Source organism: Palaemon carinicauda, chromosome 31, assembly GCF_036898095.1.
Source record: "Palaemon carinicauda isolate YSFRI2023 chromosome 31, ASM3689809v2, whole genome shotgun sequence".
Lineage (NCBI taxonomy): Eukaryota > Metazoa > Arthropoda > Malacostraca > Decapoda > Palaemonidae > Palaemon > Palaemon carinicauda.
Window position 1 is genome coordinate 78,282,714 of NC_090755.1, and position 16,835 is coordinate 78,299,548.

Genomic DNA, 16,835 nt, shown 5'->3' on the forward strand with positions numbered 1-16,835 from the left:
TTCGTAAATAGGGAGACACAATTAAAGGCATAGAAATTGTCGTCCAATAAGTTTACTCTCAGTAATATTTACAAAGATCATATTAGCTCGAATAGAAAGACAGATAGACTTTAATCAACCAAGAGAGCAGGCACGGTTTAGAAGTGGGTATTCAACAACTTAACATATCCATGTAATTAATCAGCTAATGACAGAGAGCAGGCACGGTCTAGAAGTGGGTAGGCCTATTCAACAACTTATCATATCCATGTAATTACCCAGCTAATGACAAAGCAGTATCTACGACATTTATAGACTATGAGAAAGCTTTTGATTCTGTCAAAACTTCAGCGGAGATGAAAGTTGTTCAAAGTCAAGGAATAGATAAATCTTATGTTAGAACATTTGAAAATATCTGCAGGGTGTAAGCCTACAGCAATATTGAAACTATATAAAGATAGGGAGAAAAATTTCGATTAAAAATGGAATTCGACAGGGAGACCCCATATTCACGTGCCTGGAAGACGTTTTTAAGAAATTAGATTGGGAAAATGTACACATTAACATAATTGGGGAATACCTTAACAACTTAATATCTGCAGATGATATAGTTCTGATTAGTGAATCATCGGAGGAAATGTAAAAGATGATGTAAGATTTTCATAGAGAAAACAGAAATGTCGGAGTAAAACTAAGATAATATTCAATGAGATGGAAGAGAAACAACAAATAAGGGTTATAGACAAACCTCTAGAGTATAGGTTACGTCCTTAAGACAAACAATAAGTGTTTTCCCAGGACATAAGATCGAAATTGAAAGAATGATTCGCATAGGATGGAGATATTTTGGTAAACAAAATGACATTATGAAAACAAAATGCCACTTCCTCTAAAAAAAAAAATAAAAGTATTCAATCAGATGGATCTACCAGTGTTAACTTATGCATAAGAAATTTGGAGCCTAGGTGAAACCTTAAAACATAAGCTAGTCACAATGCAAAGATCTATGGAAAGAGTAACCATGGGAATAATACTAAGAGACAGAAAAAAGTAATATAGACGCAAGAGCAAAGTAAAGTAGAGGTTATTTTAACAACGTGCAAGTAAAAAGAAATTGCCATGGGCAGGACATATAATGAGAATGACGGATAAAAGATGGACATTAAGAATAACTGAATGTCCCTAGAGATTTAAAAAAGGCATGGAAAAGAAGAGAAGACAATGGATTGACGAGCTGGGAAGGTTTGCGAGTATGGACTGGCATAGACAAGAGTGTAAGAACATGTCCGAGGCCTTTGTCCTACAGTGAACTAATAACGGCTGACAATGATGATGAATTCTTTCTCGGGTGGGAAACCTTCTATCAGTCTTGCTCCTCGACTTATCATGTTTTGTAATTGCTTTAGCTGAACTTTTGGTAATTTGTAGTAGATAGAGTTGCAGTAGTCAGTCCTGGTAATAACAAAGTTTATCGCAAGTTTCTTCACAGAATGTTCGTTCAGGTACTTCTTTATAAAAAAAACAATGTTTCTTAGATGATATCCGAAAGTTTTTACTTCATTATTTATTGGGGCATTAAAAGCCAAGTTACAATCAAGAGATACTCCTAGATCACGAACTTTACTAGATATCTGGACAGTTTATTTGGATATCGACCAAGTTTCTTAGGTTGTTTTTCTTTCCAACCACCATAAACTCTGTTTTATTTTCATTTAAAACTTGGTGATTGATTGTCATCTATTCCATAACACTATTAAGGATTCAGTTTAGAGTTTCAGTAGTGTCATTTATTTCATTCATTGAGAAGTAAAATTGTGTATCATCTGCAAATAGTTTGGATTTCACTCCATGCCTTTTCAATATTTTGCACAGACCAATACAGCATAAGATTAGGCCTAGTACTCTCCCCTGAGGCACTCCTCATTGTAATGATTCATTTGATGAATAAGAGTTTCCTATTTGCACACAGTAGTTTCAGTCAGCCAAGTAAGTTGTCTTTTAGGTATTCAAAAGATTGATTTATGATACCGATGGACCGTAGATCATTTAGTAGTAGTTCATACACAGCTGTATAAAAAAAAAAAAACAGCACTGAGATCAAGTAATATTGAAAGAAAACATCTATTTTCATCCATCATTTCCATGTCATTTACAACAAAAGAGATATCCATCTCTGTAGAGTATGATTTTCTGTAAGCAGACTGGTTGTCTGGTAAAGCTCCTATTTCTTATAGCTAACCAGTTAGTTGTCCAAGAATTGCGTATTCTAAAACTTTTGAAATAAAGGACAGATTCAAAATAGGTCTATACGAACTTAATTCCTGATAATCTAGAACACTTTTCAGAACTGATGTAACTATAGGCATTTTCTCGGATTTGGAAAACTTACACTCACCGATGCTTGTATTTGTTATTCTTGTAATTATCTTGGGAAGAGTAGAAAAAACTTTCTTTCTCCAGCTACTTCAGATATTGGTATTGGTTTTATCACACAGTTTTTTTCTCTCTCTCGATAATCCTGGTGACTTCATCCTATGTGATATTATTGAATCTCATTCATTTTATATGTGTATCCGGTATAGCATTAATCTGATGTTGAATATTTGTAAATGACCTAGTTATATTTCCTTTTTTGTTTTAAAGGTTTCAAGAAAATTATTTGCTAGTTCCTGGTCACTTTGCCCCTCTAGCAGCCTTTTTTTTCATTTACATTTCCCATTATACCATTTAGGAGACGATATAACTCATTCATGTCTGCTTTTCCTATGATAATCATCTCAATGAGTATACTGAATCCTTCAAAGAAAATGGTATTTGTTCTCGGAGGTTTGTAAACTGTTACAATTGATATTGTTCTTTTATATAAAGTTTATCTTTATATACAGTATTCAAAGCTTGTTACGCTAGTTCTCTTTATCATCTTGAGATTTGAGGAGCTCTTAAGGACGAAGTGCCAACTCACCCACCCCAAACTTGCCCTTCCCCGGAATATGAAGGAAAACATGTGTGCGGGGGGTCATTTCCGCGATCTTAGCTTTGTCAAAGTTATTTAACTGTGTTTCAGATATGCTAATATGTAAAAACATTTCTTATTTATCAATTCTTTAATCTGAATAACCCCATTACCAACAGATTGTATATTTACATAGTCACACCCTTAGTATCCCACGATATATAGCCTACTGTATATATCCAGGCACCACTAAATTGGAATTTCGTAAGTAGGTCTGGCAATAGTCTCATTAAATATTCAATTATCACCCAAAAGAAAGGTTGCTAACACTTTGATAGTGGCCCTGAATTATAAAAAGATATAATGACTATACTTGGGGGCTATAGATTTGTTGATTTTCACTTTCCAGTTGTGTAAATTCTTGTCAGATAGGAAATGAGTAATTATCCCCACGCACCTTGACTCCAATATGTTCTTTGAACATTTCAAGATATAAGTTCCATATTATGACCACTTGAGGCCATTTTTATTTCATGGAAAATATTAGTCATATGTGTGACAGATTGTATCACTAATATTTATAACATTCTTCTATTAAACACGAGTTCACAATAAACCACAAAATTCATTTCAAAACATTTTTTTCACACATATGAAGTGTTTTTCTACATAAATGTTTATTTTCATTACAGGGATCTCTCCTATATTCATACTGAAATGTGATTAATTTTCTCATTGCCTTATCAAACTGCATCTCCAGATTAATGTTAAATCATGATAAAGGTACCTTGTTACTAAGAGCTAAAAGTAAGGTAACAAACTTCACGGTGAATAGAAGCCGTTTTGGTAATGAAATGTTTCTATATAGTCTTTATATTTCTTACATGTCGAATAATTGACAAAAGTGTCTAAGAAAAATATCTCCAGGGTCATTTAGTTAATTGTATGGAACGTCAATGAAAAATTAAAAGGAGCCATTTGACATAAATAATACTGTACAATAAGGATTAACGCTGATGGTATAAAAGATAAAAGTATTTAAAGACTGAATGACTTTAAAAGAAACCTTTATAGCTTGTATAATCATAATAAGCGTTTAAATATAAATAATCATGAAATAAAAGAAAAACTAATGGATTGAAAATAAACTTTGGAACTAGTTTTCTTCGCGCAATGTGAAAGTCATCTATCAACAATCATGGCGGATAACCATTGTGCATTGTGGCCCTAGAGAAACAAATATTCTCTTGTCAGTGATTAAGAGTTTCTCTTATCAGCATGACCGTGGAAATAATTTGTCCATGAAGTATTCATTGATACAAATTGCTATCTTGACAAATATAAAGATGCCATATATGAGTTGGGGACAGTGAAATGTGGATGTTTTGATCGGGATTTGGATCTGGATTTTTCATAATTGAAAAAAAAAGTGTCAAGGAATACTGTTAACCATAGCTTTGCGAGTGTCCCGTTTGGATTTATAAAGCCAGCAAGATGTCTTCTATAAAGCCCACCAATAAGAAGGAACACCAAAAGATGAGGATTCGGGCGTTTCCCGTAAGTATACTCGACGTGGGTTGACCAAGTAGGCCATTGGAATAGCCTTGGCAGAATTTAAATTTCTTTGCGATCACTATTTTAGCCTCTTAATTAAATGGCCCAGACGTTATCATTTACCTTAGTGGGTTAAGTTACTCGAGTTTAATGATACTTCCGCCCATTGACATTATTTAGGGCTGGATATTGCCTATAGAATGATTTATTAATTTCTCATCTTTTATTTCCTTAGTTCCTTTCCTCACTGGGCTATTTTCCCTGGTCTTATTGCATCTTGCTTTTCCAACTAGGGTTGTAGCTTGGCTAGTAATGATAATATAGAATTTTATTGTACAGTCACGTTCATAAGTGATGATACTGTGTACTCTTACTATTATAGTTCTGGTCGTGATACCTGATATGTCTTTATCATATATAAAGTTGAAAAGGGATAACTAAAATTATATAAATGCTTTATTAATTATGAATGGTTTCAGTTGTCAAGCGCTCTTTAAGAATCAAATGTTAATACTAGGTCTGGGCCCATTGGTCGGAAAATAAGTAATAGTATAGAACACCACGCTCTCCATTTACTCCAATATAATGCAATCGTGCAGTTCTCACCTTTTTGCACAGTAATTTGGTGGTTATTTAAATTCTGGGAAAGCAATAATTAGCAAGATAAGTTGAAGACGGGAGAAGGGGTTATAAAAAGAAAATAGCTCTGTTTCCTCACTAAACGACATGGAACTGACGTCAACATAGTCAACCAAGCAGATCGTGATGCCAGCGTACATAAACAGAAGTTCGTGATGCCAGCGTACATTTGATACACTGTACTGTATATTCAAAATATACTTAATCAAGAATTGTGATAACTCAAAAGTGTCACTATTTATAAATTGCATATTTTAAGGACACTTTTGAGTAATTAATCCATTTTTAATTGTATATTTTGAATATACAGTAAATCAAATGTACGCTGGCATCATGAACTTCTGTTTATGTATGCTGGCATCACGAATTCTGTTTGGTTGACGATGTTGACATGTCAGTTCCAAGTCGCTTAGTGAGGAAACCGAGCTATTTTCTTTTTATAACCCCTTCCCCCCTTTTCAACACATCTTGCTAATTATTGCTTTCCCAGAATTTAAATAACCCCCTAATTACTGTGCAAGAAGGTGAGAACTGCAGGATTACATTATATTGGAGTAAATGGAGAGCGTGGTGTTCTATACTATTACCGGAAAATATTTTACACAAGAACCTACGTTACTTGCATATGATGATTATTAATGAAAATATATTTCTAACTTAATTATAAAGAATAAAAGGAATAAAGACTCGATAATTCACTTTAGCAATGATCTAGTAATCTTTTTTTTGAGTAGTAATTTGTGGTCGTCCGTTTCAAGGCCCATTCCTGAGATTTGTGTCTCAGTTGGAATGTTTGATCCACCTGAAGGCTGTTGTCTGACTGGTCTTTGGTTTATAGCAAATTTTAACGGGAACATATTTCTTTGCATTTCTATCATGACTTCATATAGCTACTTAACCCTTTTACCCCCGGGGTATTTGGAAATTTCCCACCCTTGACCCCCAGGGGGTTATTTTTTTTCCAAGCACATTTTGCAGTATATTTTATTTAAATTGCTCTAACAACCTTAATTTTTGTCATAGAGAGGTCAGGTTGGTCTCATTCTCTTGGAAAATGCCTGAATTTTCTCAAAAAATTATCAAAAAATATGAAAAACTAATTTTTATAGCATTTTTTTGCAAGGACGTACTGGTACGTCCATGGGGGTAAAGGGATGGCTTTTGTGAAACGTACCAGTACGTCCTTTGGGGGTAAAAGGGTTAAGTATCCTGTCCTATTGCTGTAGAATTGATGTGGTGTTGCCGTGATGTGCCATTATCCAAATATCAGCCATGCGAGAAGTAGACTAAATACTGAATGTTACTGTATGTCAAGTGACAAGTTGCAGCATTGTTTCACGGCTTTTCAGGCCTGCCAACCTTTCGGAGTCAGGGAGGCAAATTTTTTTGTGTTATTGTTTAGGAAGATTGTGTTGTTGGCTGTATTGGTTTTAATGTTCACATTTCAGAATGTTTTGTTTTATTTCATGGTGCAATATCGAAAATGGTGAAGTTTTTATCGGTGAAGATTTTTCTGCATTTCACATTGGATATATTCATGATATATGTACTGTTTTGGTGCTCTTGTAATTCAAAAATATTATAATAAAAAATAGGAATAATTCTTTTCACGTTTGAACAATAATTAAAGTAGACAGTCGTCACCCATGAATATTATTGTACCATGACACAAGTATTCAGATAAACCATGCAGTGTTTAGATATACGTGGATATATTATGAATATGGGTTTGTGCACCATGGAATAGTTATATGGCTTTACCCTTTTACTGATTAGATAGACTTGTCTAACTGTATTATGAGTGAGGGTTTGCACAAGCTATGGGAAAAAAATTACATTGTTTAACCTGTGCACTAGATATACTTGGATATACAGTGCTGTATTATGAGTATTGGTTGTGTAAAGTGCGGGAAAAGGATTACATAGTTTTACCAGGGCACATTGTAGATATACAGTACTTGGATATATTATGAGTAAGAACACTGTTTCCTCTGTCAGTATAACTAACTTCAGAGTGCTGTCGGCGAGTATGTAAATATTTATTAAAAGATGAAAATTTTTTTTATATGTATTTATTTTTAAAAAGAGGGAAGGCCAAGGTTTCTTTTGATATATAAATCTAAGCAGTGCTAGGTATAGAAGTGGTTTAAAAATCAAAATTAAATTTGACCCGCCAGAAAAAACTAAGCCCCTCGACTTCATAATTCTCAAATTCCTCTTCAGACTGAGTTCTTATTTGTACCTTAAAAACATAGATTATGTCTTATTACATCATCGACTGTATTCTACATAGCAAGACGTCACCCAGAGGTCATAGTTTTTAACATATGATTATCCATATTTTACTAGGACTAGCATTTTAACAAAACTAGAATCAGGTGACAGTTTTACTAGGAAACTAACACTTCAACACTTTTCACATAATTTTCACTGCTAATTTATTCAATATTTTGGGAGCAGTGGAGGCATGTGAACCTTCAACTTCTAATGCGGTTTCTCATTTACCATCTACTTTGACATAAATTTCTTTGGATTTTCTCTCAAGTTCTTGTCTCAATTGTTATTTAAATTAGAAATATTTAGTTATGCATTATTGTGATAACATCTAAAGAATAATAAACACTGCCAAGATCACAGTGTTATCAAAAGTGAAAGTGACTATTTGCCCCACCTGTGATTCCAAGTGCCGACTTGATATTAATGAAAAAGCATTTTGGTGTGACAGAAGGCATGTTGCATTAAAAAATAAGAAGAAAAAAGGTGTAATTTCTACGATTCCATTTTTAACGGAACTTGGTTTGAAAAGTCTGATATAGAATCTAATTTGTTTCTTGTATATGATTATGTGGGTGTTGAATTTAGTTATAAATTTGTTGAAAATTATTTAAGAATTTCTCACAAAACTATAAATGATTGGTGCTCATTCATCCTTGGGGTTATTGTACAATGGGTATTGTGTCAGAAAGGTGAAGCTCACCTTCACCCTCCAACCTAAATAGCCTAAGTACAGTACACAAAGGGTTTTAGGCTGTCATATTTGACATGGCTGCGTAGGGGGGTGTCGCAGGAGCGAAGCCCCCCGCCCTCCCTGCTAGGTAAGGATACGGCTACTAGGTTAGGTTAGGTTAGGTCAGGTAGTTTGGTTAGGTTATCTGTTGGCCTTGTTTATTGCTAATTCTACATGAGCCATTATTCGTATGTTAACGTATTCTTTAATTCATTCCCCACCCGAAAACCCTGTTTTCCCACTGGGGTCCCCCAAGATTGGAAAGTTAACAAATAGGCAAATAATACTGTTCCTTCTTAAAAAGAAAGGTCAGCTTTAGTTAAAGCACTAAGTAATTCATCAGAAAAAAAAAAAAAAAATATCAAAATTATTAGTGGCGGAGCTAATGTATAGAATTGCCAACAAACATTATTTGTTAAACTAGTTAACTTGGTTTAAGTCATATCATTTGATCAGTGAAAAGTGTACTTGCAGTAAATTCATAGAAAAACATGGGGACATTATTTTTAAGAGAAAAAAAAACTTTAGATACTGTAAATGATATGCTTCATACAAATTTAACCTTTATTTCCACTGAAAATAAGCTGTTCTACCGTTATGGGCCCCCCTTCTTAGATCACTAACAAAAGTAAATCACAATAAATCCTTACATTCTGTTGTAGTAAATCACAAATAATTCCTTACATTATGATTGAGACGTGGAAGGTTGGGGTTCATCGGGGTTTCCTGCCACCTGGTGTTGATGTGGAGGATAAAGGCGACTGGTGGTGCTGAAGAATTGGTGCAGTAATGAGGCCTTTGGGTAATGTTGGAGTGAATAAAAACCTGGAAAAATACTGACGGAAATGATTCGAATTTATTACCAGGCCTTTCGATCCATTCCTTCACTTCCCTCCACAGGCGTTCTATATTCTGAGTATGGGTACATGTGTCTGAGGGGTTGACAAAGTGTTCCGAGTGATACATGGTCTTGTGCTAGTAGCTCAGCTCTTGGAACGAGCTGTAGGCACCTCACTTGTCACTCATACTGATAGGCCTACTACCTACCTTAATATATATTTGTATCCAGGGAATAAGGGTAGCAGCATCCTTTTTCCAAAGTAAAGGTTCGAGTAAGGAAAATAAAAATAACTATTTTGACATAAGTTCGATCCCCCCAAACACCCATATCGAAATCAAACGGCTTCAGCGGTCGTACTTGGCCTTAAGAGAGGGAGATTTGTCAATCTCCACTATTAATCATCACCAACAATAGCCTCTTAATTATTAAAAAAAAAAGAAAATGTTACCTTAGAACTGAAACTCGTCCGGTCAACACTCGTATTGGGAGAAATATGGAGGCTTTTGTTGATTGTTTCATGGTCCGAATGTTTGCTGAGCCAGTGGTTTACAAAAAGAATTGGTTTTCATGGCTTGAAATTGGCTTTATTGAGGAACGTTCCTTTATACGCACTAACACTATACCCACACCTATGTCTCATTTTTGTCTTGGCAATCGCACTTGAGACACTAATCTTTGTGGGATAACACAATGAGCTTTTAAAAGATTATCCTATATACAGTACCATGAGTGCCATGATAATCGCCATGAAACTTGGCTATAGCATCGAAGTAGCCAAAAGAGCAGCCATTACACTTTGCTACATTGGACTCCATGACTGACATCCAACAGGTAACAGGTACAAAGCAACTAAAATCTTGTGGTAAGTAAACTGTTGCGTCACCACTGTCTATATCACACTCGCATACATAATTGCCAAATATGGTAAACATCGCCATATGTGCGCAGAAAGTATAAACTCTTAATGGAGCAACAAGGAGGAGGGTTTGTGCGCAGGAAGTATAACCTCGTAACCACGCAACCAGTAGGATAGCTTGTGCGCAGAAAGTATCAACTCCTAATCGCCCAAGAAACCAAGAACAAAAGCACAAACGGGAGCAGAAATATCTGACTCGCAATAAGTATTTCAAGGGAAGAGGATCCCCATATTTTGTGCAATTTTTCATGGATTAATTATGCGTCCCAGAGAATAAAGGGATTTTGACGAAGGAAAAATCTATTTCTGGGAAGAGGCCTGTGACAGCCGGTGAAAAGGTCCTTCTTTACACTTTTCTAATATAAATCTTCCAAATATACTAGAGAAAGATAAAAGCATGGAATGCAGAGGTTACTACCCTCGCTCGATCACCTTGGGGGTGTCGTGTATTTAACAAGGGCGTGTGAAAACCATTATTCACAGGCTGTCTTCCATTTAGATAATCCCTTCATCAATGGGGAGGGCCGTGACAGGCCCTAGAGAACACAATTGGACTACCCCACCGACACCTACCACGCGCGCCCTCTAGGACATCCTTCTGTTTTGAACTTGCCCGCTAAGTCGATAAGTGTTTTGCTCAGTGTTTTTCGCAAGTGATTGTCGTTAATTCAACATGACTGACGTTGCTACTTCACCTTTACCAATGTTAAGTACCATAGAAGAAAAGGTTTGCTTCACTATTATTTATTGGTTCGCCAGTAAATTTTCCCCACCTAAAACCCCTGGTTCCCAGTGGGTGGCCGCATTACTGTAAGGTATATTAGGGTACAGTATATCTTATCAACTTCCATTAACTTCATTTGCAAGGGAAATAAGGGTTGTTTTTGAAGAAATGGAGTTTTTATATAAATACCCCAACTTTTTATCAGTAAAGTTCGTCCCATGTATTTTTATAATAATACTGTACCGTACTTACTACTTACCTTTTTATCATTCATGAGGTTTATATGTCAGAGTGCAAATCATAACATTTCAATGATTGCTAGGAAATAACGTGATACTGTACTTAAATTTCCTTAGATGACCGTGGAGGTAGCAGCAGTAGGGGATTCAGCATTATGAAGCTTCATCTGTGGTGGATAATGTGGGAGGTTGGGCTGTGGCACCCTAGCAGTACCAGCTGAACTCGGATGAGTCCCTGGTTAGGCTGGAGGAACGTAGAGAGTAGAGGTCCCCTTCTTTGTTTTTGTTTTGTTTTGTTTCATTGTTGATGTCGGCTACCCCCCAAAAATGGGGGAAGTGCCTTGGTATAGGGATGGATAAGACGAGACACTTTCTGGGATGTGTCAAGGGATTAACTTTTTTTGTAGTTAGACTAGTTAGTATGCCATTGCTTCAGGATTTAATGCATTTTGACTGCAAAATTAAGTCGTCCAGTGAACTGTCAGTGTTGACTAATAGCCAGTGGTCTATAGGTATCTCCAAACTCATGTTTTCCTTAAGGGCTCCATAATTTTTAGATATTAGAATACAGTATATAATTTTTAGATATTAGAATACAGTATAGGAAGCATACAAAATAATTGTTTAAAGGCCAGAGGCAAGGGACAGTGACAATGCCCTATATAGTAGGACCATGCCATAGATACTGACCACATATACATATGATCAGCAGCCAAGCCCCTTCACCCAAGGAAGGACCAGGGTGGGCCAGACAATGGCTTCTGGTGACTCAACAGGGAGACCTATAGCTCACAAGGATGTTGAGGTTGCAGACACTAAAGAAGTTATCGAGTTTGAACGGGGTTCAAACCCCAGGCCGGCGATTGCCAGGCAGGGAACTGTCCAATAGGCCACCACACCTATTATTAATGGGGAAAATGCACGATAAATGTACTTGGGATATCAATAGTTTATATCATTATATCGCCTAATTATTCTACTGGTTAGTCCTTCTAGATACAGCTATTTTGATGCTCAAAATAAAACTTTCCTGTCATCTAGGTTAATGTAATCTTTGGTCTCAGACGTCAGAATCTCTATGTTGAACAACTTGAGAAAAATTGTTGACTTGACTATCAGCGATGGTAATTAAATTTATAAAACTAAAATAACGGTTATAAAATAAAATGGTTTTATATTTGGGAGATATAATTAAAGAAAGTCTAGTTTCTCCTCATAGCCTACTTGGAATTGTACAAAGCTTGTCAAGCATGCTATGGTTGCTGACTGTTGTGGATTAGAGTAAATCTATTGCAGAAGTACAGTAGCTTCCAACAATATGTTAGACTAGGTTAGGTTAGGTTTCCAATCCAAATAGGCTAAGCTTAAATTTATTTTCCAAATCAACTGGGATAAGCTATACCAGCCACAGCAATCTAAAGATTTTGGGTTGGGGGAGAAAGAGAACAAATGAAATCAGTGATATCTCCATACTTTAATTTTGTGATTGTACCAGGGGCTACATCCCTCTCTGACCCTTTCCCCTTAACCTAACCTAAACTAGTACTCTCACCTTTTATGTTCTTACATGTTTGCTGGACATGTTTTTGTTGTGGGAGAAATTGCAGGAATTAGGAAATTTCAAAGTTGAATGACATTGTGTAATGAATCAAATGAAAACTTAGAGGGAAAATGTGTATTTTTTTCAGCCTGTGGTATTCTTTAAATTGTTCCTGCACCAGTTACAAACCTTTCCGCTCTTTACTATGGAGATAAATTTCGACGGCAGCTGGAACTAGTTGTTAAACTTTTAGCGAGGTCTTACTCCTCTACGCTGGTTAGCAGTTGGGCTAACAGGAAGTAGACGTACCACCCTGCTCACACATGCAGTACAGTAGCCCACACAAGCCACTTTGCATTTTGGCGCGGAGTAGAGCAGATGTTGGTTCTCCGCTTTATTTGGTGTAACAACCATTATAAAGAACCAACTGGCCTAAAATTTTTATTTTCCTTTTTCTTCAATACCGAATGGTTTCCGTAAGTGTCACAGTTTACTGTAACTTTACTTCTGCTCTCCGTTGTTCGTATAGCTTTGGTGTACAGTAGTAATGTGAGGAGAGGCAGATTGAGGTCCTTCGGGGTTTCCAGTCAGGGGAAAATTCCTTCAGGGAACCCAGAAACTAGCTTCTGCTAAGTTTCACAGGCAACACTAGATGCCAACCTTCAACTTGAGCTCTGGTTGTTGACCGGAGGCATAGAGCGTTGCTCACAGTTCCCCACCAATTGTTGGATAACTTCCCCTTCTCATGGAGAATGAACCCTCACCAGGTGTTGGGCAACTTTCCCTTCCAAGGGAGAGTTAACCGTCACCAACCATTGTCCAGCAATCTCCCTGCATATGGGAAGAATAGCCGACGGCAACATAGAGGTTAATCGCCTTTTCTCGCCTGCTGGAGAGATTTCCCACTTGATGGTATCCCCTCCGAAGAATTCCTCCAATGGGATTTGTTTCGTCCATTCCCCACAAGTTCTTCGGAGCTTGACAGAGAAGGAGTTAGGCGATTGCTTAAAGTGTCTGCTCTTTGCCATCATACCCTCAGGGTACAAATCAAGTCTTGTGAGAAAATTCCCTTCGGCGTCATTGCCACAGATACTAATGCCTGCTGACTGCTTGCGGTTTCTGCCTCTCCCATCGTGCCCCAGGCTATAACAAAGTCATGTGAACAACATCACTTTGGGGTCATTGCCGCAGTTGGTGATGCCTGCTGACCGCTTGCGGTCTCCGCCTTTTACATTGACGAGTCTCGTAGACGCACAACAAAGCTCTTGGAGCTTTATGAGGCTAAACCCTTTTCAGATCTGTGCCTCATGGTTTGTAACTTCTTACAAGGGAGAAATCTCTCGTAGGATATATCTCTTTGGGGTTATTACCTACATGGTATCTTTTAGAGACAAAAAATCTCATGGAGCTTTACGAGGCCAGTCCCCTGGAAACTTGTGCCTCACGGTTTCAAACTTGTACGAGGGGGAAACGTCTGTTCTTTAACAAGAGAATGACAACTTAATGCCCCAGCTCTCTTAATCCCCTTACTTAGTGAGGTTAGAGGGCGAGGAGCTCAGAGTGCTACATTTACGAGCTTACCTACTCGCTCGCCCTCACTGGGAGTTGAGCTCTCTCACACAGCTACGCACTAGAACCATCTCACCATAACGAACAGTTGATGGAGTATAGTGCTCAACCACAGCTACACGCTATTTCCCCCTCTCATCACAACATACAGTTAAGCGAGTTCAGTGCACACTCATAATTACATGCACTAGCCATCGTAGCACTTAATACTTCACTTGCCATCCTAGCGTCTAATATCTCACTCACCCACGTGGGACTTTTTGTACTGAATAGCACTCAAGTACAGTGAGAACAGTGTAAATCTCACTATACAATACATCTTATTATAAATGTCATCTTACTATGAGTACTGTTAATTAGTAACTGCGAGTGTTAGCCCACTAGACAAAGAGAGATCATGCACAGCCTTTGTTGCAAGCACGTGCTGATGCGCAAGCTTCCACATCTACGCAAGTGTCTCGTCAGCTTGCTAATGTTCACCAATGCTCACTAACGTTTGCCAGCAATCGCTAACGTTCACCAGCGGCCCCTATGCTCGCCAGCGTTTGCATCGCTAGCCCTTGCCTCTAAAAATAAGGAATGCGCAAAACCTTACTTGCCAACCTCAGGGTTCCTTGCAAGGGTTTAGGTTCTTTGCATGCTTAGGCTAATAACCCTAACATGCAAGGCTATTCATTTCGTAAGAGAAACCATACCCGACACTAGGGAAAGGTGCTCGGGGAACTCCCCCTCTCTGCCGAAGTCTGCGCAACTATATGTACTCGCTAACGACTACCACCACTACTACTACTACCAACTAAGTACCATGTCATGGGCGTTAGCGATCAGTCGCCTCCATCTCTCTGTGTCTAACCATTTGTGTCTCTTGATTTGGTATATAATTATCCTAGAAGCTAACACCCTCATAATAAATGGTAAATGAAGGACATGAGCTACTTTGGTTGCGCATGCGTACTCGCCATACGCCGAGCCTCATTAGACGAAACCCTAAGGGGTCATTGCCACAAGTGAGGATGCCTGCCGAATGCTTGTGGCTGACGCATGGCGCCATTGTGTCCCTAGGGTACAACGAGTCTGGTTAGACATAGTCCTACCCAGCTATTGCCACATAAAAAGATGCTTTTTGACTGCTTGTAGCCTTCACCTCCCGCCATTTTTCGGAAATGAGACTTGGGAAACATAATTCTCTGGGCTTTGAGGTTTTATCTCTGACTTCTCTCTCCCAGCGAGTTAGAGAGCTCAATAGTATGTGATGTCAACCTCACCCTCTCAGGCCCTCAAGGCACAGCAGTCTCGTGCAAAACAATTCTTCGAGGTTATTCTTTTATTCCCTTACAGGGAGGTTTGTCCCACCCACAAAGTGGGCGGGCTAACATCTGTTGTTAACAAGACCTGATAGCTACTCTAGCTTTGCATATATATTTTTATGTCCTTGTTCTCCCAGGAAGTGGGAGTTGGGGAATGACCAGGTACAAAAAGCATAGCCAAGTGAAATCTTACCTAGAGGAGTCACATTGCATAGTTTCCACACCTTCGCACAATTGCTGCGGCCATCATCTCTCATTGGGAGTTAGCGAGGTTGTACGGTTTACTCTTCCACAGCTCGTACAAAGCATAAGAGTCACACCCCGGGTCCATTATCCCTTATCACTTAATCAATGTTTGGGTTCCCCCAGGTCCCTCAGTGTGAGGCACCTCGTATATCCACCAGAGAGTTGCTAATGCATCTTCCAGTCTTGGATGGTCTGGGATGCATCTATTTTTGTTAACCATACAAACCTAAACTTCTTTATACTGTACATGCTGGCCTGCGGTCATCTACGCCCAGGAAGTCCTACCTGTAATTGCAAAATGGCTCGTGTGTGCCACTGCGTGTGTGAATTTGTTGGTGGGGTTACCTTTCCGTGAGGAAGATCTCTGTATTCTCACCCTTGATGAACGAGCTCATTGCTTGAGGAAGAGCTCGTGGTCTCCTGTGATGAGCTTGATTTGCTCACCCTTGCAGAAGACCTCATCGTGCGTACCTTTGAGGAAGAGCCCATCGCTCTCACCCTTGAGGAAGAGTCCATCGCTCTCAACCTTAAGGAAGAGTTCATTACGCTCACCCTAGAGGAAGAGCTCATTATGCTTGCCTTTGATGAAGAGCTCGTTGCACTCATACTTGAGGAAGAGCTCATTATACTCTACCTTGAGGATGTGCTCAATTCACTCACCCTTAAGGAAGAGCTTATTATGTTCCTCCTTGAGTAAGAGCTCATTGTACTCACCCTTGAAGAAGAGTTCGTCCTCACCCTTGAAGAAGAGCCCATCGTTCTCGCACTCAAGAAAGAGCTCATTACACTTGCCCTTGAGGAAGAGCTCATGACACTTGCCCTTGAGGATAAGCTCATTACACTCACCCTTGAGGAAGAGCTCATTACACTCACCCTTGAAGAAGAACTCATTTCACTCACCATTGAGGAAGAGCTCATTATACTCGCCTTTGAGGAAGATCTCATTACGCTCACACTTGAGGAAGATCTCATTACGCTCACCCTTGAGGAAGAGCTCATTACGCTCACCCTTGTGGTAGATCACATTATACTTGCCTTTAAGGTAGAACTCATTATGCTCGCCTTTTAGGAAAACCTCATTATGCTCACCCTTAATAAAGAGCTCATCATACTCGAGCATAAGGAAAGGCTAATTATGCTCTACCTTGAGGGTGAGCTCAATTCGCTCACCTTTGGGAGAGGGCTTTTACACTCATCCTGTAGGAAGAGCCCATTGCATTCGCACTCGAGGAAGAGCTCATTAGGCTCACCCATAATGAAGAGCTCATTGTAATCATACCCGAGGAAGAGTTCATTATGCTCTCCCTTGAGGATGAGCGCA

The 16,835-nt window shown here is 38.4% G+C and overlaps 1 protein-coding gene across 1 annotated transcript in view; it reads left to right on the forward strand.

Annotated features, from left to right (window-relative positions):
* Positions 1–4,101: 4,101 nt before the first annotated feature.
* Cul3 (cullin 3) overlaps positions 4,102–16,835 on the forward strand; it is a 40,482-nt gene continuing 27,748 nt past the window's right edge. Inside the window, exon 1 of the mRNA XM_068355456.1 lies at positions 4,102–4,489. Coding sequence (XP_068211557.1) covers positions 4,427–4,489 — 63 coding nt within the window. The 5' untranslated portion in view covers positions 4,102–4,426. The remainder of the gene's footprint in view (positions 4,490–16,835) is intronic.